The 19,178-nt window shown below is 38.9% G+C and overlaps 2 protein-coding genes across 2 annotated transcripts in view; one reads left to right on the top strand and one right to left on the bottom strand.

Moving 5' to 3' along the window:
• Positions 1-1,205: 1,205 nt before the first annotated feature.
• CUNH4orf46 (chromosome unknown C4orf46 homolog) lies at positions 1,206-7,924 on the bottom strand. The gene is made up of 2 exons (XM_012433855.3): positions 7,318-7,924; positions 1,206-5,744 (listed from the first exon to the last, which is right to left on the bottom strand). Exons 1-2 carry the CDS (start codon positions 7,501-7,503, stop codon positions 5,589-5,591), a joined length of 342 nt encoding a protein of 113 aa, XP_012289278.1. The 5' UTR covers positions 7,504-7,924; the 3' UTR covers positions 1,206-5,588.
• Positions 7,925-8,129: 205 nt separating this feature from the next.
• The window catches only part of ETFDH (electron transfer flavoprotein dehydrogenase), a 40,070-nt gene continuing 29,021 nt past the window's right edge, over positions 8,130-19,178 (top strand). The window contains exons 1-3 of the mRNA XM_012433854.3: positions 8,130-8,178; positions 16,495-16,635; positions 18,208-18,437. Of these exons, the coding sequence (XP_012289277.2) occupies positions 8,145-8,178; positions 16,495-16,635; positions 18,208-18,437 (405 nt within the window). The 5' untranslated portion in view covers positions 8,130-8,144. The remainder of the gene's footprint in view (positions 8,179-16,494; positions 16,636-18,207; positions 18,438-19,178) is intronic.

Below are 19,178 nucleotides of genomic sequence, written 5' to 3'. Positions count from 1 at the left end.
AGGCCTTCTAGGGATAGGCGGAGCACAACCCAAGCTAGGAAGGGCAATCTGCTTTACTCTGTCTACTGATGTACATTTTAGCTTCATCCAAAAACATCCTGACTGAAAAAGTGAGAATATTATCTGAACAAATATCTCGGTACCTGTAGCCCAGTCAAGTTGAAACATAAAACTAACCACCACCCATGGGGAGAGTAAATAATATGATAAGCCTGGACATTAATCAGTCTAGCTAGGTGGCTAGGTGTGGTATAGACTACTAGAGTAGTGTTGACCAATTTCAGCGTCAAGACTCACAGGCATATTATTTTATCTCAGCTTGCTTACTTTCGGTAAACAGTAATGATACTTTTCTCAAAGAACTGATATGGTTACATGAAACAATGTTTATAAAGCTCTTAACATAGTACCTGGCACATCTTACATACTCAGAATTTTTGAAACAGAACACGTTTGTTTTTTATGTTAACAATTTCATCTTACTGACTTTAGTCTCTTGAAGCTTTAAAAAATTTACATCAGCTGGGCGCAGTAGCTCACACCTGGAATCCCAGCACTTTGAGAGGCCGAGGTGGGTTGGATCACCTGAGGTCAGGAGTTTGAGACCAGCCTGGGCAATATGATGAAACCCTGTCTCTACTAAAAATACAAAAATCAGCCAGATGTGGTGGCACACACCTGTGATCCCAGCTAGTAGGGAGGCTGAAGCAGGAGAATCACTTGAACCAGGAAGCAGAGGTTGCAGTGAGCCAAGATTGCACCGCTGCACTCCAGCCTGGGCAACAGAGCAAGAATTTGTCTCAAAAAAATTTTTTTTACATCATTTCTTTGTGGTTTGTATAGGGCTGGTAATGGGCTACTTACTAAGTTTAAAAAAAAAAAATTCTTACATCTTGAAGAAAATATTTCTGCTTTCAGCTCTTCCCCAACCTCTCCCATGAAGCAAACAGAAATGTAAAAAGGTGTAACCATAAAAATCCACTCTTAAAGTGCCCATAGAAAGCTCACTACCTGAAACCAGCAGTTGTCCTAAGCTGACCATAACTCAGTAGAAATCAGTAACATGTTGTTTTTCTTTCCTTACAGGGAAACTTACAGAGTTTTAGCACACAGTTAAGTAAATATATCTGTAGTGGAAGAAATACAATTTCTCCTCAAGCCTCATAAGTTCATAGTTGGGACAGATCCCTATAACAAAAGACAGATTAACAAGAGAAAAACAACTAATTTTTATTAATATTTGCAGTGTATATCATACAGGAGAAAACCCAATGAAGAAGTAACCACAAGTAGTGGCTTACAACTCTAGATTATATAGCATCTTCCACAGAGAATAAATTTTAGAGAAGTGTGACAAGGAAAGCAGTTTTAGGCTTCCAGAGGCAGGAACTGTGAGAAGGTAAATATACGGCAAGAAACTAACAGTAAGGTTTGTTTGTAGATTCCTCTGGTGCTGTCTCAGCTGACTAGAGCTATCTTCTCATCTTGGTATCAAAAGCATTTTTCTCAAAGAAGTTTGTATGGCTTGCTACAGGTAGGAAAGAACAGGTTAGATAGCCATTTCTGCAACTACTGTTTCTCAAGTGCCTTTAGCTCGAAATAATCACTATGGCAAATTGGTATATTTGGGGAAGGCATGTTCAAATTTCCTTCAGATCAAAAGAGCAGAAAGGTCAGAATCTGGCCCTTATATGGTAACTGAATGACAGATGTCACACTTGAAACATTGATACTTGGAAGAATAGCTATAAATATGCAAAAATAATTAAAACAAGATTCCAAAATCATGCCATAAACAAAAACAAATTTCAGTTGGACTAAACATCTAAATGTTAAAAAATTTTATAACTTTTGGAAGGCTGTATAATACTATTTTTATGACATTTCCTATACAAAAAAACAGAAAAAGCAAATCATTATGAAATATTGGTAAGATCACATTAAAATTTAAAAATTCAACATTTCATAACCAAAATACAAAGACAAAACAGCCTAAAAAAGATAGCTGAAACATACATAACAGATTATTAGTATTCAAAACATGTAATATCTAAAAACTGACAAGTTAAAAATAGAAAAACGAGCAAAAATGCCTGTAATCCCAGTGCTTTGGGAGACAAGATGGGAGGATTGTTTGAGCCCAAGTTCAAGACTACAGTGAGCTATGATCTTGCAAATGCACTCCAGCCTGAGCAACAGAGCAAGATCTTGTCTCTTAAAAAAAAAAGAATAAAAGATATGGCCTCAGAAATCACACAATGTATTTGCTCAATATCCTGGTAGTTACAAAAGTCAACACTGTAAAATGCAGAAGACTATAGCGGGGCATAAATACCAGGAGGCCAGGGATCACTGGGGCCATCTGGAGGCTGGCTACCACATACATAAAACAATATTTTGTAGTACTTTAGAAAAATACTTGTATGAAAAATATAAAAACACACACTAGAAAATATGCAACCTCTAGTGGTTACTTCTGGGGACTCTCAAAGAGTCCTCAAAGAGAGAGGAAGGGGACAGGATCAAAGAGGCAACAAACTTCAAATGTATCTAACATTTGCAATTACATACATACATATGTGTGTGTGTGTGTGTGTCTGTCTGTCTGAAGAAAATATAGCCAAATGCTAACATTTACTACATTTGCGTGGTAGAAATACATGAATTTTCTTGAAATCATTTGCCTTTCCTGTATCTTCGAAATGTGTCAAAAAAAAAAAAAAAGTTTTGAGGTAATGAATCCAAAGAAATGGAAATAAAATGTGCTTTTAATAAGAATTTATTTTTGCACATTTCAAAAATTGCAATTTTCAGGATATGTAAGAATATTTTTCTAATACTGAAATAAGCATATCTTTGGTATAAAAATCACACCCTATGTGTGATCTTTAAAAAAACTAATCAAGAACTATGACCTAATATGTTAAACAAAACTATTCTTTGCCCATCCATCTGTCCCCTCTCATAGCCCCATTGTGGGGCGTTAGAATATAGTTTTGTACATATCTACAAAGAATTAAGATGTTGTATCAAAGATGTCCAGAAGTTATATATGGTAGAGAATTAGTGGCTTAATCATTGACACACCACACAAAATACAAAAGCAACATAAGATACAGGATGCAAAATAGAACACTAAGGTCAAATAATACAAAAAGAAGGGAACACTAAGGTCAAATAATACAAAAACAATCACATCATTTAAATTTGATGCATTGCAAACAAAGTAACTTCTTTAGAATTATTATGTACACAACTTGCAAAGCTCAGAGAGTAATAGCACAGAGCCATAAATCTAATAAGGCACTTTACTTTGAGATGGAGTCTCACTCGGCCGCCCAGGCTGGAGTGCAGCGATGCTATCTCTCAGCTCACTGCAACCTCCGCCTCCCAGGTTCAAGCAACTTTTCTGCCTTAGCCTCCCAAGTAACTGGGACTACAGGCATGCGCCACCACGCCTGGCTAATTTTTGTATTTTTAAGAGAGATAGGGTTTCACCATATTGGCCAGGCTGGTCTTGAACTCCTGACCTCGTGATCCACCAACCTTGGCCTCTCAAAGTGCTGGGATCACAGGTGTGAGCCACTGCGCCCCGCCATTCTTGTATTCTAACAATGCTTTGTATCTTAAGACTCTTTAAAGATAGCAATCAAACATATACAAGTATCAGATACAAAAACTGTTAAACTGGAAAAGCAGTAACCACAGAAATAGAGAAAAAATATGCATTCTTTCGAGACAAGTCTTTCCTTTTCTGAAGTAAAGTCTTTTCAAAAAAAAATATCAAAGAAGTACAAAAAATACTTCTCACACATTTTTAAAACCTATCATCAAAGTCCAAATCTCTGTAAAAAAGAATGTTTATCTTCAAGTCAATAAAGGTCAGATTCCTACATCTTCTAGAGAAACAATTACAGTCTTCATGCTAAATACGGGAAGAAAAAAAGCTTTTAATTAAGTTTGTTAACTCTTCTATTCAACAAATATTTAGTGAGTGTTGTGTGACCCTGTTTTAGGTGCTGGGGATACAGAATACAGACACAATCATTAGCTGTAGACAACTTAGCCTAATGGAGCTGGATCTACCATTGGAAACCTTAAAGTTACCTCCCTTGGTCCTTAAGATGAAATGCAACTTCAAACTCTGCATGCTTAGCATCTTGTTGCAAAACAAATAAATAATGGTCTAGCTAGTTTGCTACTGGTATCACTATGGCATTATTAATATTAGCCATCTACTGATTATCTTTCATAAAGGATTCTATGAAAGTTCAGAGGCAGAAAGTACTTAAGGATAAACAAGTACTGGTCAGCCTCAAAAATAGCATCGGTATTCCGCTTTCACAAAAGCCAAGAAAACCAAGAAAAGGAACATAATTCAACAAATTGGTTAGCATGGATGATCAACAAATGTCTATGGATATGACCAGTAGGAAACTCTCATTACAACTGAGTGGAAGATTCAGGCAGTTTCCCTCTGATTCCACGGATCCTGAAGCAGGAATTGGAAGATTGGAGGACACTGAAAGGAATGCAAAATCTATGTTCAACCAGCATTCTGAGCCACCTTCCATCCAGCTACCCCAAACCTTTTGTTTTTGTGCTGTCTTACCGATGGACTGCATGAAGGCCTCATAGATGTGGGTGTGAGTGAAAGAAGCTCGCTCACTGTTGAAGGCAAACAAACATCCACACAGTCACTCTTTAAAAGGAATGTCACTGACCAGGACCGGATGACTAAAACTGAAATGACATCCATGCTTCAACACTGCTGCTACCTACTCATCGGAGTTGTGATCGGATCAAGTGATTAGATCCAGTCTAATCCTATTCAGGTCTAAAAACAATTCCGGGCCATGATGGTTGCACCAGGCAGGGCAGCAGATGGCCAAAGTGCAAACCTGTTGATTGCACACAATGCTGGGCCTGCGATAGACTGGATCAATAGTCAACCTTGGGTCGGTGAGTTTGTATTTGCTCTCCTGTTCAGGGAAAGGCGCTCTTAGATCAGGTCAAGCTTGTTGCTACTAGAGCCCAGATGACAACAGTTTTTACTATCCAGACCTTCCTAGAACCATGTATGGACGGGACAGCAGCACTCCCCTCAGTCTTCACATAGTGGAGTTTGAAAAGAGACTCATCAATGCAAAGAATAAGATGGGGAGTCTGTTTGGGCTAGCTGGGGCACTCCGCCATCCTATTATGCTAGAGCTCGCTCCTGAGACGTTTCCCAACCTGGCCACAGCAGCCAATTATTGGACCAAAAGAACCAACCCAACATTCACAGGCTTCAAAGACCCCAACGTAATACCGGGAGCAAGTCTCTCACTGCCACTGCTACAAATGGTGGCACAGAGACCTGTCAAGAGGGGAGACACAGGTGGGCCAATGGACAGAACACTTGTTATCTTGTTATGGAATCACCGGTTATGATTGAACATCTATTCAAAAACCAAGAAAAATTTCATTCTGAGTACATACAGAACTTCTGGACAGTGGTCATCCTATACGTGTGGTAAATGTACAAATATGACATATGAAGAAGTATGAAGTAATGCAGTCATTATTAAACAACGAAGTATGTCAAATTAGTCATCAGGTTTCAAAGAATCATAGCCTTCTTTCAAGAGGTCCCGCCATGTTTTAAGGAAACGTGCATTTTCTGTACATTTGAAGGCAAGCTCTTCCACTTGAGCTGATACTGCAGATGTGGCTTCAAGGAGTTTGGTTAATGAAAAGGCTGCCTAAAATTAAAAAAAAAAAAGTCAAACATAAGTTTATTTTTAAAATTCTCATCTCATTTTACAAGTAGTCTAAAAATAGCTTAAGGCCTTGAATCCAATGCCCCTCTTTTCTTTAAAAGTAATCAATTTTCAAACTAAAGCATTGGATCTTTAATATTTCTTAGGTTCCCTGAAAGAGCCAATGCTTTAGTTTGAAAATTGAGTAGGCTTTGAGGAAACAGGTCTGCTAGAAAAATATTCACTATGTATGAGACATGACAAGTCAGTATTGTTGTTTTCTATGAAAATACACTAGAGTCGCAGTTCAACAAGATGACTTGGACCCCTTTACACTAAGTGCTAGAAGTATCTGAAGGAATTCATCATAAATAATTCTTACTGCTATGTGGGTAACATGGGCATTGACCTGTGAACACTTTAAACAATGAAAATGTATAGACCAAAGAACAGAAACTCTGAGCTCTGACAAACAACATCAACGAAATCACACACGAATGCAGAAAACACTCAGCTCCTGGTGGAAATTTCACTTTTTAGGTAAATATTTTTTTCACTGATGATATAAAACAAAACATTGTTCGTAAATAACACATAAGCACTTCATTCTACGTATTTCTTTGTAGAATATTCAAAGAATATGTAAGAAAATTCTACATATTTACTTACAATCAGTTTGTTCTGCAAAAATAAAGGCTGGATACGCAATTTAGTCATCCTTAAAAAAAATATTTGCGGAGCAGTGAGATAATCGAGGTCATCCCCCAGTTTCCAAACCTTAAGAAAGGTCATGCCACAGAGCAAGGTTACACCCTACATACCTCATTCCACTTGACCCACTCGAGAGACCATAAAACTGTGACCTCCCTTCTCTCCCTCCCCATCTTGTGTGAGTTAGGGGTGGGAGGTGGGGTGCTAGTTTCTGGGGATTCTAGATTTAACAGAAACTATCCTTACTAAGTATGCATTCTAGCAATCATACAAGGGGAGGAGTGCTGAACTAAACCTTAATGAAGCCAATCCACATGACCTAAACCCTTCAAGCTGGGTCCACCGCTAAGCAGGCCTGAGGCAGACAATGGCATTATCATCTGTTCCTGGGCAGGTGGCCAACTAGAACAGCGGGCTCTAAGTCCCATGGAAAGAAATCACAGTCTGATCCTAAACACTCGCAGACAGCAAGCAAACCCATGCAGTGAAAACTATTCTCCGATGGGAGAGGAGGCGGCAAGGAGCCAGCACCGGGCGGCGCAGAGCTGCATGGCTTCGGGTTACTGCGGATGATTGAAACCAGAAGGCGAGACAGAAAGAACCAGTTAGGGGTGGGGCGGGTGGAGGGATAACCCTTAAGACTCCTCACCGCTAAATCTAAATGGGGAACCCTCAGAGAGGGGTGGCACTTTAGCTGCTGGCATCTCCCACTCCCCGCTTCCCGCCCGCACGCTCTCGGGTGCAGAAGGGCTGGTCGTCCCCGGTTGTGGGGGTTGGGGGACCGACTCCCTGGCCTCGCGGGCCCCGTCGCCGCCAGTCTTCCCAGAGGCGCCAAGGAGGGACGCAGTCCCGACTACACACTCACGTCTCCGATCTGCAGCTCCACTTCCTCCAGCGGGTTAACCTTTCGGCCGCTGCTCCTGCTCGGAACTGGCCAGCTCAAACTCACTGGGCCGCCGGGGGAAGATGCTGCAGAGGCGTCTGAAGAGGAGGGAGAAGAAGGAGGCGGCGGGGGCGGCGAAGAAACCTGCAGCTCCTCAGGGTCGGCCATGGGGGAGGGCTGGGACCGCGGATTCCAACTCGAGCAGCGGAACCTACACCGTCTTTTAACCGCTCGCGCCCAAAGCCAAGTGGCCCCGCCTCCTAGCGCCCGAAATCCCGCCCCGTCTCCTCACGGGTCTCAGCCCTGGACCACAAAGACTTTTCATTTTTCGGGACAGCCAATCAGATGACATCTATTCACCTTAGGCAGCTCAAGGCTCCTGCGCGAGCCTCGTCTGGCTGGAGGGGCGCGCGTGCAGAAGACTAACCCTCCCAGGAAGCTGTGCGCGTCGCCCCGCCTTCCAATGTCTTTCACTGCGCGTGCGTCATGCTGTGGGATTCGTGAACCTCTCTAGCCGCGCTCCGGCTGGCACCGCGCCCCCGCTGGGACTTGGAGTCCCTAATTTCCCCGGTTTAGTACATGACCCGGAAGTCTCGGCTGGCCGCCGCGTCATGCATGACGCCGGCTCAGAGTGAGAAGGAGGCGGGAACGCCGCGAAGCAAGAGCGGTCGGCAGAGCTGGGAAGACGAACTGCGATAGAGTTCTTGCTTCCCGGCAGGTGATGGCGCCCCCCGCGGCCTAGAGGTCCAGCGCCTGCCGCGAGCAGCGGAGAGTCCTCCTCTTCTCTCTGACTCCTGGTGACTTTGAACATGCTGGTGCCGCTAGCCAAGCTGTCCTGCCCGGGTGAGACGGAACGTAGGGTGGGGATAAGTGGAGGAAAGTGGAGGAATTAGGGCAAAAGAGACAAGGCCGGTCCTGGGGTCTATAGGCACCTCTCTCACCTCTCGCCTCTTCTCTCATCTGCTTTCTGAGGCTATCTAGGGCAAAGGTAAAGCTCTGTGAGCCTGGTGGTGGACCCTCGCTTCCTCTCTCTGGGGTTGCCTCAGTTGGAAAAAATAATATCTAGGCTAAAGGTCAAGGGCGGAGAAAACTTGTCAACACACCCCACCCACCACCACCCGTCAACAAACACACATCTCGGTGGACTCCTGAACTGAGGCCTCCCAAATCATGGTTCTAATCCTCAAAGCTTTGTTTTAAATGAAAAAAAAAAAAAAAGTTGTATTTGCCTAGTTTTTATCCTTGGTCCTGACCTGACTTTCGTGTTCGCAGCCATCCTGGTTCAGTCTAAAGAAATTGAAGTCTTATCTGTCACATCATGGCTAACATTCATATGTTAACCAAGTCACCTGAGTGTATCTGGAGCCAGGAGTTTTCTGCCTTGTCTAAAATTAACTATAAAGGCCAGTCGCGGTGGCTCATGCCTGTAATCCCAGCGCTTTGGGAGATCGAGGCGAGTGGATCACCTGAGGTCCAGAGTTCAAGGCCAGCCTGACCAACATAGTGAAACCCCATCTCTACTAAAAATACAAAAATTAGCTGAGTGTGATGCCGCATGCTTGTAATCCCAGCTACTCAGGAGGCTTAGGCAGAATCACTTGAACCCGGGAGGTAGAGGTTGCGGTGAGCTGAGATCGCACCACTGCACTCCAACCTGGGTGACAGAGCCAGACTCCGTCTCAAAAAATGTAAAATAAAATTAACTCTAAGGGTTTTATCGTGTTATGGGTATTCTTTGAACCATCATGACAGATGTAGTTGGACGGTCTTTTTAAAGTTTTACTTAAATTTTTGTTGTTGTTAATTCAAACAAAAGTTCACTAAAGGATCTCGTATTCTGTCATAACTGGCTAAATTTTTTTAATCTTTACTTAAGTTTTGGTGATTCATTAAGTATAAATATTACAAATTCAAAGATGTTCTTATGAAATTTCATGAAAGTAGAATTTTGTTAAATTTGGCTTCCATATGTTAAGAAATTAGAACTTTGTTTAAATTTCATGTCATGTCACCCATGCATTTGTTGTTGCACTTAATGTATGGTTAAGATAGATGGTGTTTGAAGTTGTCAGATGGTGTCTGCCTTACAGAATGATTTAGATGCCATCAGCCTTGGGCCCAGTGCTAACCACTACAATTTCTGTTTTCTTTGGATGGCAATTCATTGCCATTTTCATAGCCTGAAAGAGGTAGACACAAATGTGCCATCAGTGTGAGTTTGATATGGTGATACTAAGTTCAAAGGACTTTGTGACCTCACTTCTCGACCAAAGAGACTGAATATTCAAATCTCTAAAGTGAGATACCAGATTTGTTTTCAGAAAAGGGGTAAAGGTTGTGACTTTTTTTTTTTTCATTCCTTTGGAGAAAGACTACACAGTTCCAAATATTCTCAAGAGAATCAGTAACTATACAAGCAGTAGAATTACAGTTTGTCATATGCCAGTCATCAGTTTTCAGAAGTAAATAACTTCTATACACTAAATTACAATACATTGAAAACTAAATATTTTAAATATTGATTATAGTGTGTTTGAACTCTTGCACTGAGTCCTAGAGTATCTTTATGTATTTAATATACACTTTTTTTTTTTCAAAACTTAGGTGAATAGTTATCTAAGGCTTAAAAAGTGTTCCCAGTATTACAGTTTTTTTGTTTTTTGGGTTTTTTGAGACAGCCTTGCCCTGTCGCCCAGGCTGGAGTGCAGTGGTGTAATCTTGGCTCACTGCAACCTCTGCCTCCCGGGTTCAAGTGATTGTCATGCCTCAGCCTCCCTAGTAGCTGGGATCACAGCGCCCACCACTATGCCCGGCTAATTTTTGAATTTTTAGTAGAGACAGAGATTCCCCATGTTGGCCAGACTGGTCTCAAATTCCTGGCCTCAAGTGATCTTCCTACCTCAGCCACCCAAAATGCTGGGATTACAGGTATGAGCCACCATGCCCGGCCCCAGTGCTATAGTTTTTAGTTTGCATAATCAAATTCATTTATTTGCCACTTTTTAAAAAAATGATCAAATTCAGATTTTTAGTGTCTAAGAGACTTGCCTTTTCACAGAAAATGACTCTGAAGAGCATTAATGTTTTGTAGTACCATGTGCCAATCATAAATGAATACTCTAGTGAAGGAAAGTATAAAAATGACTATCTAATATTTAGTTAACAAATATCTATACCTAACATTAGGTTTTCACACACAACAAGATAAATGCTTTTGGAGCGTGCTGATGGAGAATACAGACAACTAAAGACATTTATATTTTTGCCCTTTTTTGGTCACATAAATGGTTTAAATTTTTTAGTCCAGTGATATTATAACTTTTTAGATTTTTATTATTCTTAGAAAATAACTTTCAAAATCCTAGATTCTAAAAAAAAAAAAAAAATGTTTTTTCCATAATATTTTTGTATGTGGCTATGTTCTTTTTTAAAAGTTTTATAATCTTTAATAAGATATGTCACAAACCATACAGTTTATACTATTTAAAATGTACAATTCAGTGGTTTTTAGTATAGTCAGAGTTCTGTTACCATCACTGCAATCTATTTTAGAACATTTTCATCACTCCAAAAAGAAACACTGTATTCACTCCCAAGCCCCTTCCAACATTAGACAACAGTCTACTTTCTGTCTCTATAGATTAGCCTATCCTGAATATTTCGTATACATGGAAGCATATAATATGTTGTCTTTTTGTGTCTGGCTTCTTTCACATAGCATATTTTCAAAGTTCTTCCATGTGGTAGCATGTATCAGTATTCAATTTCTTCTTATTGCTAAATATTTCATTATTTGGATGTATCACTTCTTACCATTTATTGATCAACACTTGGGTTGTTTCTACTTTTTGGCTGTTATAAATAATTAAGTTATTGGCCAGGTGCAGTGGCTCACACCTGTAATCCCAGCACTTTGGGAGGCTGAGATGGGCAGATTACTCGAGCCCAGGATTTCAGGACCAGCCTACACAACCCAGTGAGACTGTTTGACTACAAAAAAATAGAAACAATTAGCCAAGTGTGATGGCATTCCCCTGTAGCCCTAGCTACTTAGGAGGCTGTGGTGGGGGGATCACTTAAGCTTGGAAAATCAAGGCTTCAGTGAGCCATGATCACATCACTGCATTCCACTCTTGGTAAAAGAGTGAGACCTTGTCTCAAAAAAAAATTCAGCTAGGAACATTCATGTGCAAGTTTTTGTGTGGAAATATGTTTTAATTATCTTAGGGATAGGCTTAGGAATGGGTCATATGAAAACAATGTGTTTAACCTTTTGAGGAACTGCCAGACTGTTTTGCAAAGAGACTGCATCGTTTTTACTTCCCAGGCAGGAGTGTATGAGGGTTCCAGTTTTTCCACATCCTTGCTAACTCTTGTTATTGTAACCGCCCAATGTGTTCTCCTTTCCTACTGTCCAGACAGAGCCAATTTATCAAAACAGGAGAATTACAATAGAGAAAGAGTTTAATTCACACAAGGCTGTACAGGAGACCAGAGTTTTATTATTACTCAAATCAGTCTCCCCGAAAACTTGGAGATTGGGCTTTTTAAGGATATTTTGGTGAGTAGGGGGTGTCAGAAAGTGGGGAGTGCTGATTGGTCAGGTCAGATTTGAAATCATAGGGAGGTGAGTTTGTCCTCTTGCACTATTTCATCAATCTGGGTGGTGCCAGTTGATCCATCAAGTGTAGGATCTGCAAAATATCCCAAGTAGTGATCTTAGCTTTTATAATAATTATGTTATCCCAAGGAGCAATTTGGGGAGATTCAGAATCTTGCCACCTCCAGCTGCATGACTCTTAAATCATAATTTCTAATCTTGTAGCTAATTTGTTAGTCCTGCAAAGACAGTCTGGTCACCAGGAAGGAAGGGGATTTGTTCTGGAAAAGGGCTGTTACTGTCTTTATTTCAAAGTTAAACTATAAACTAAGTTCCTTCCAAAGTTAGTTCAGCCTACTTCCAGGAACGAACAAGGACTTACTGGAGGTTAGAAGCAAGATGGAGTTAGTTAGATCAGCTCTCTTTCACTGTAGTAATTTTCTTAGTTAGAGTTTTTGCAAAGGTGGTTTTATTGTCTTCTTGACTATAGCCATGCTAGTGGATGTAAAGTAGTATCTCATGTGGTTTTGGTTTGCATTTCCCGGATGGCTAATGATGCTGAGCATCATTTCATGTACTTACTGGCCATTTGTATATCTTTGAACAAGTATCTGTTCAGATCCTTTGCTACTTTTTAATTGGGTTATTTGTCTTTTTGTTACTAGATATAAGAGTTCTTTATATATTCTAAATATAAGTACTTTATCAGAAACACGATTTGAAAATATTTTCTCCCATTCCATGGGCTGTCTTTTCACTTTATTGATGGTATCCTTTGATGCACAAAAGGTTTTAATTTTGATGAAGTGCAATTTAACTGTATTTTTTTTGTTGCTTGTGTTTTTGGTTGCCCTATTGAAGAAACCATTGCCTAACCCAATTGTTGATGAAAAAGCCAAACTCCATAAACTATTTAAAAAAATTAATTCTGAGCCAAATGTGAGGACCATGACCCATGATGCAGCCTCAGGAGGTCTTGCAAACATGCACCCAAGGTGATTGGGTTACAGCTTGATTTTATACATTTAGCGAGAGAAGTTACAGGCAAAGGCATTAATCAATATGTGTAAGGTTTACATTGGTTTGGCCTGGAAAGGCAGAACCTCTTAAAGGGGGGGGTCCCTTCCAGTCATAGGTAGATTCAAAGATTTCCTGATTCACAATTTATTGAAAGTTGAGTTTGCCTAAAGAGTTTAAGTCAGCAGAAAGAAATGCCTGGGATTAAGATAAAGGGTGTTATGGAAGCCTGGGTTCTTGTTATGCAGTTAAAGCATCCAGGTAGCAGGCTTCAGAGACAATAGCTGGTACATGTCTCTTATTAGACCTTAAAATGGGTGTCCAATCTTTGGACTTCCCTGGGCCACACTGGAAGAAGAATTATCTTGGGCCACACATAAAATACACTAACGATAGCTGATGAGCTTTAAAAAAAAGTGAAAAAAGAAAATCTCATAATTTTTTAAGAAAGTTTATGAATTTGTGTCAGGCCACATTCAAAGGCATCCTGGGCTGCATGCAGCCCATGGGCTGCAGGTTGGACAAGCTTGCCTTAAAAGGTATCAGACTCTTAGTTAAATCGCTCCTAGATCAGGAAAAGACCTAGAGAGGGAAGGGAATTCTCCATAGAATGTAAATTTTCCCCACAAGAGATAGCTTTGCCGGGCCAATTCAAAAATTTTGTCCAAGAAATATATTTTGGGACATAATACTTTGATTTTCTCTAGGGCCTGTTGTCATGCGATATTATACCAGAGTCAGGTTGGAGTTGGTATCTTATTGCTACAAAGAGTCTGTTCTGTCAGTCTTAGGATTTTGATGTTAATGTTGATACCGATCAGTTATGTCTAAACACCAAAAGGAAGAGAGTATAATCAGGCATGTCTGACCCCCCGACTTCCCATCATGGTATGAACTACGTTTTGGATTTTCTTTGGCATCCTCTTGGCCAGGAAGAGTCCATTCACTCAGTTGGGGGGCTTAGAATTTTATTTTTGGTTTACACGGGGTCACAAAGATTTACACTCATGTTTTCAGTTTTATGGTTTTAGCGCTTATATTTGGGTTTGATCTTTCTTGACTTAACTTTCATATCACCATAATCTTTTTTTTTTAACTTTTTGTCTTGAAATAGTTTTAGACTTACAGATGAGTTGCAAAGATAGTACTGAGAGTTCCCATATGTCCTTTGCTGAGCTTACTGTCTTATATAACCATAGCATAATAATCAAAACTAAGAAATTAACTTTGATGAAATACTGTTAATTAAACCACAGATTTTATCCAGATCTTATTTTTCTGTTCCAGGACCCAATCCAGGGCTACAGATTGCCTTTAATTGGCAGGTCTCCATAGTCTACTTCAATTTGACAGTTCCTCTGTCTTTTCTTGTGTCCCAAGACCTTTACACTTTTACTCTCTACTGGTCGAGCATTTTGTAGAATGTCCCTCAATCCGAGTTTGTCTGATGATTTCTCATGAATAGACTGAGGTTAAAGATTTTGGGGACAAATACCACAGAGGTAAAGAACACTTTTCACCACCTCATATCAGGTGATACATAGTATCAATATATCTTATTGCTGGTAATATTAAACTTGATCGCTTGGTTAAAGTGGTATCTGCCATATTTCTCTACTGTAAAGTTAACATTTTTCACTTTCTGTTCTCTACTTATTAGAAGCTAGTCAATAAGTTCATCCCACACCACTTTAAGGAGGAGAGAACTGAAGAATTTATGGATATGTCACCATCTTTTTTTTTTTTTTCTTTTGAGACAAGGTGGTTGTCACCCAGGTTGGAGTACAGTGATGTGGTCCTAGCTCACTGTAGCCTCGAATTACTGGGCTCAAGTGATCATCCTGCTTCAACATCCTGAGTGGGACTGCAGGTGCATACTACCACACCTAGCTAATTTTTTTACTTTTTATTTTTTGTTTTTTAGAGAAGAGGTCTTGCTATGTTACCTTGGCTGATCTTGAACTTCTGGCCTCATACAGTCCTCCTGCCTTAGCTGAGATTTACAGTCATAAGCCACTGTGCCCAGCCCACCATAGTCTTCTATACTTTGAACTTTCCCTAATAAAATCTTCAACCAAATAGAATTTATTTTGACATAAGGAGCAGAGTATACTTTTTTCTGAATGGCTTTCTAGCTATCTCTGCAACATTTAATGAGAAACCATTTCTTCTCCCTAATTTGAAATGGCATCTTTATTATATACCATATACCTGTGTGTCTTCTATTTCTGAACTCTTTATTCTTTTTCTTTTGTTATTCTATCCCTTCTCCTATAAGAGACTTATAACTAATATAGCTTCAAATATAAGTTTTTATATATATCAAGAGTGGTTTCATGGAAGGATTCTTTGTCCTTTTTTAATGGTAGGAACAATTAGCAAGGAGAACAGAGGCTGTGAAGGGAGTCATAATTGAAGATCAGAAGGGAGGGTATCAGGTGGAGGAATGTCTCTAAGACAACAGGAGAGCTAAGTCTCATCATCCAGCTAGAAGGATTAACCCCAGCAGAGAAGAATATATTCTATTTCTCTATACTCATTGAGTACAATAATTAGGAGAAAAGACATATCCTCTGCTATAAACTGAGATAATGAACAAAGTATGGGCACAAATACAGATTATATTAGAAGTTACTGCCAAGGAGTTGAGAAAATTCCCATCTAATTGCTTCTGTCTTTTTGAGGTTTGATGCTAGGGTACCTGCCCTGGATAAGGGAAAGAGGAGGTAGAGTTGAAGGTTTGAGGACAACAGAGAAGGTTCATTGAACATTTTTGCAGATAAATCTTTGCACATTTCTGTTCATTTCCATAAAATGCCTTTTCCTGACTCAAAAATATATACATTCTTAAGTATATCAGAAGATACTGTGATCAGGTGCAGTGGCTCATGCCTATAATCCCAGCACTTTTAGAGGCTGAGGCAGGCAGATCACTTGAGGCCAGGAGTTCAAGACCAGCCTGAACAACATGGCAAAACCCCATCTCTACTAAAAAAATTACAAAAATTAGCTGGGTATGGTGGTGCACGCCTGTAGTCCAGCTACTTGGGATGCTGAGGCATGAGAATTGCTTGAACCCAGGAGGCAGAGTTTGTGTTAAGCCAAGATCACACTGCTGCACTCCAGCCAGGGTAACAGAGTGAGACTCTGTCTCAAAAGAAGACGGAAATATTGCCATATGTGTAGTTCAACTTATTTTAAAAATAACTTGACCGTAAAACCCAGTGTGTTTTTATAGCCATTGACCTAATACAGTTATTAATACTGCTTCCTACTACTCTCAAAGTGTTCAGCTTTCATGACTAATTTATAGTTAAGCCTGACATTAGCTAAATTGAATAAATTTGTTTATTAAATAGTTTTAAATTAGTTAAGATTTGAAAACATTGCTTTATGAGAAAAAGCTGTTCAAATTGTTCACCTAGGAAAGAGTATAGTCTATTTCACTATACTTATTGAGTATAGTCATTCATTTATATTTTTTCAGTCTACTGAGGAAAACTAATTTTAAGGAAGATAATAATTTTCATAATTTTTTGCAGCATATCAGTGCTTTCATGCCTTAAAAATTAAGAAAAATTATCTACCTCTATGTGCTACAAGATGGTCTTCAACTTCTATTGTGCCTCCAATTACTACCCATTATACCATTTATCCCAGGGATAAGGACAAGAGATGGGAAGGTAAGTAATAATTTGTGTAAAATTTCTGAGACTTTTCTGGATACTTTGTTTCTTTTTGTGGAGAGAGTATTATATTTTTCATAACTTGAAAACATCTAATAATATTTTATGGCTTTGCCAAATGTCTTACATATTACTACAGTCATGTGCCACATAATGACACTTCAGTCAATGACAGACGACATTTATGATGGTAGTCCCTTGACATGATAATGGAGCTGAAAAATTCCTGTAACCTAGTGACGTCGTTTAGAACATAGCTTTCAGACCATCACAGCTCAACACATTACTCAGTTGTTTGTGGTGAGTCTGATATAAACAAACCTACTCTGCTGCCAGTTCTTTAAAAGTATACCATACCATATACCATTATGTACAGTACATAGTACTTGATAATAAATGACTGTTACTAGTTTATGTATTTACTGTATTATACTTTTTATCATTATTTTAGAGTGTACTCTTACTTAATTTTTTTAAACAATTAACTGTAAAACAGACACAGGCAGGTCCTTCAGGAGGTATTCTGGAAAAAGCTGCTGTTTGCATAGGATGACCGCTCCATGCATGTTATTGTCTTTGATGACCTTCCAGTGGGAGAAGATGTGGAGGTAGAAGATATTGATGATCCTGACCCTGTGTAGGCGTGTGTTTGTGTCTTAATTTTTAATAAAAGAGTTTAAAAGGTAAAAGGCAAAAAAATTTAAATAGAAAAAAACTTAGAGAAAAAGGATATAAAAACATTTTTGTACAGCTGTACAATGTGTTTTTGTTTAAGTGTTGTTACAAGAGAGTCAAAAAGTTTAAAACATTGGCTAATAAAATAAAAACATTGTTGCAAACTAAGGTTAATTTATTGACAAAACATTTTTTTCATAGTTGTAGTGTAACCTAAGTATATAGTGTTTATGAAGTCTATAGTAGTGTACAGTAATGTCCTAGGCCTTCACATTCACTCACTGCTCACTCACTCCCTCACCAGAACAATTTCCAGTCCTGTAAGTTCTATTGATGGTAAGTGCCCTGTCAGATATACCATTTTTTCATCCTTTACCTGTATTTTTACTGTATTTTTTTCTGTGTTTAGATACCTAAATACTATTATGTTACAGTTGCCTACTGTGTTCAGTGTAGTCACATGCTATACAGCTTTGTAGCCTAGGAGCAACAGGCTATACCCTGTTGCCTCAGTGTATCGTAGGCTATACAATCTAGGTTTGTGTGAGTATACTCTGTGATGTTTGCAAAAGGGCAGAATGATGCCTAATGATGCATTTCTCAGAAAGTATTTCTGTCATTAAGGGACTTGTGACTGTATTTTAGACAAGTAAATATTTGCTAAGTGTATAATAATAAATCTCAAATCCAGGAATTAGTTTATGGAAACTGAAATAAAGTATGTACTGGAACAGAACCTAAGAATATAATCTGACTAATACAGTAATATGCTTAGTATAATTGTTGTGCAAAACACAGGGAGAATTTCCATAAATAATGCTATAAAGCACAGTGGATATTTTTTAATTATCATGTGATTATTGGGTCGTATTCCAGAATTTTTATTTCCCCCAGGAGTGAACATGGAGAGGTTTGCAGAAGAAGCGGATGTTGTCATAGTTGGTGCAGGTCCCGCAGGGCTCTCTGCAGCTGTTCGTCTAAAACAGTTGGCGGCGGCACATGAAAAGGACATCCGCGTGTGTCTAGTGGAGAAAGCTGCCCAGATAGGAGCTCATACTCTCTCAGGGGCTTGCCTTGATCCAAGTGCTTTTAAAGAACTCTTCCCAGACTGGAAAGAAAAGGGGGTATGAAAAATTGTTTTTTATACAAAGTCTAATCTTTTGTAATTGTATTTCAGTAGTTGTTCCCAAATTACTGGAAGATAAGAAACCCTTTTCATGTAACTGTCTCTTAGGGAATAATTATATACTTTTTAAATTTAAAAAAATTATATCAGAGTTGTAATTTATGATATTAACAAATATTTTTGTATAATGCTTTCTACATGTATTTATGTAGTGGGTATATGACAAGATAATATCTTGAGAAGACCTTTGAATGTGTCTTGGGAGGCATTTTGTGTTTTGAGGCTATTTTTAAACTTGTTCTTTTAAGTCTTTGTATGATTGTTCTTAAAAAGGATTATATACAATTTCTGGGACAATGCAATATCAAAGAAGATAATCTGATTTTCTAAAGAAATACATAATATGGCTTCCCATAACCTAAGCAGAAAAACTACAGGTGTGATATACAGAGGACCAGGTCCAAATTTTATTGTCTAAAATAAAATTTGTATGAACTTGGCTAAAATCTTAGACTGTCAATTTTTTTCTTCTCTAAGATAGGTTATATTATACCTGTCCTACCTCCAAGATTAGATTATTCAGTGGTTGTGAATATACTTGCAGAGATCAAAAATTACATGTATATCATCTATATACTTTCCATATAGAATAAATTGAATTCTAAAAATTTCATCTATGATCTCCTTTCTGAAATATCAAGCTACCTTAAACTAGAAATACTTTTTTTTTTTTTTTAGA

This window comes from Aotus nancymaae, unplaced genomic scaffold, assembly GCF_030222135.1.
Source record: "Aotus nancymaae isolate 86718 unplaced genomic scaffold, 86718_ANA_hifiasm-v0.15.2.pri h1tg000033l, whole genome shotgun sequence".
NCBI lineage: Eukaryota > Metazoa > Chordata > Mammalia > Primates > Aotidae > Aotus > Aotus nancymaae.
This window is presented reverse-complemented; position numbering and strand designations above follow the sequence as displayed.

Excerpts from the sequence above, each read along its gene's own strand:
- CUNH4orf46 (XM_012433855.3), bottom strand. The coding sequence starts at position 7,503 with ATGGCCGACCCTGAGGAGCTGCAGGTTTCTTCGCCGCCCCCGCCGCCT. Across the intron at positions 5,745-7,317 it reads TGGAGCTGCAGATCGGAGAC|GCAGCCTTTTCATTAACCAA; the intron begins GTGAGTGTGTAG and ends TTTTAATTTTAG.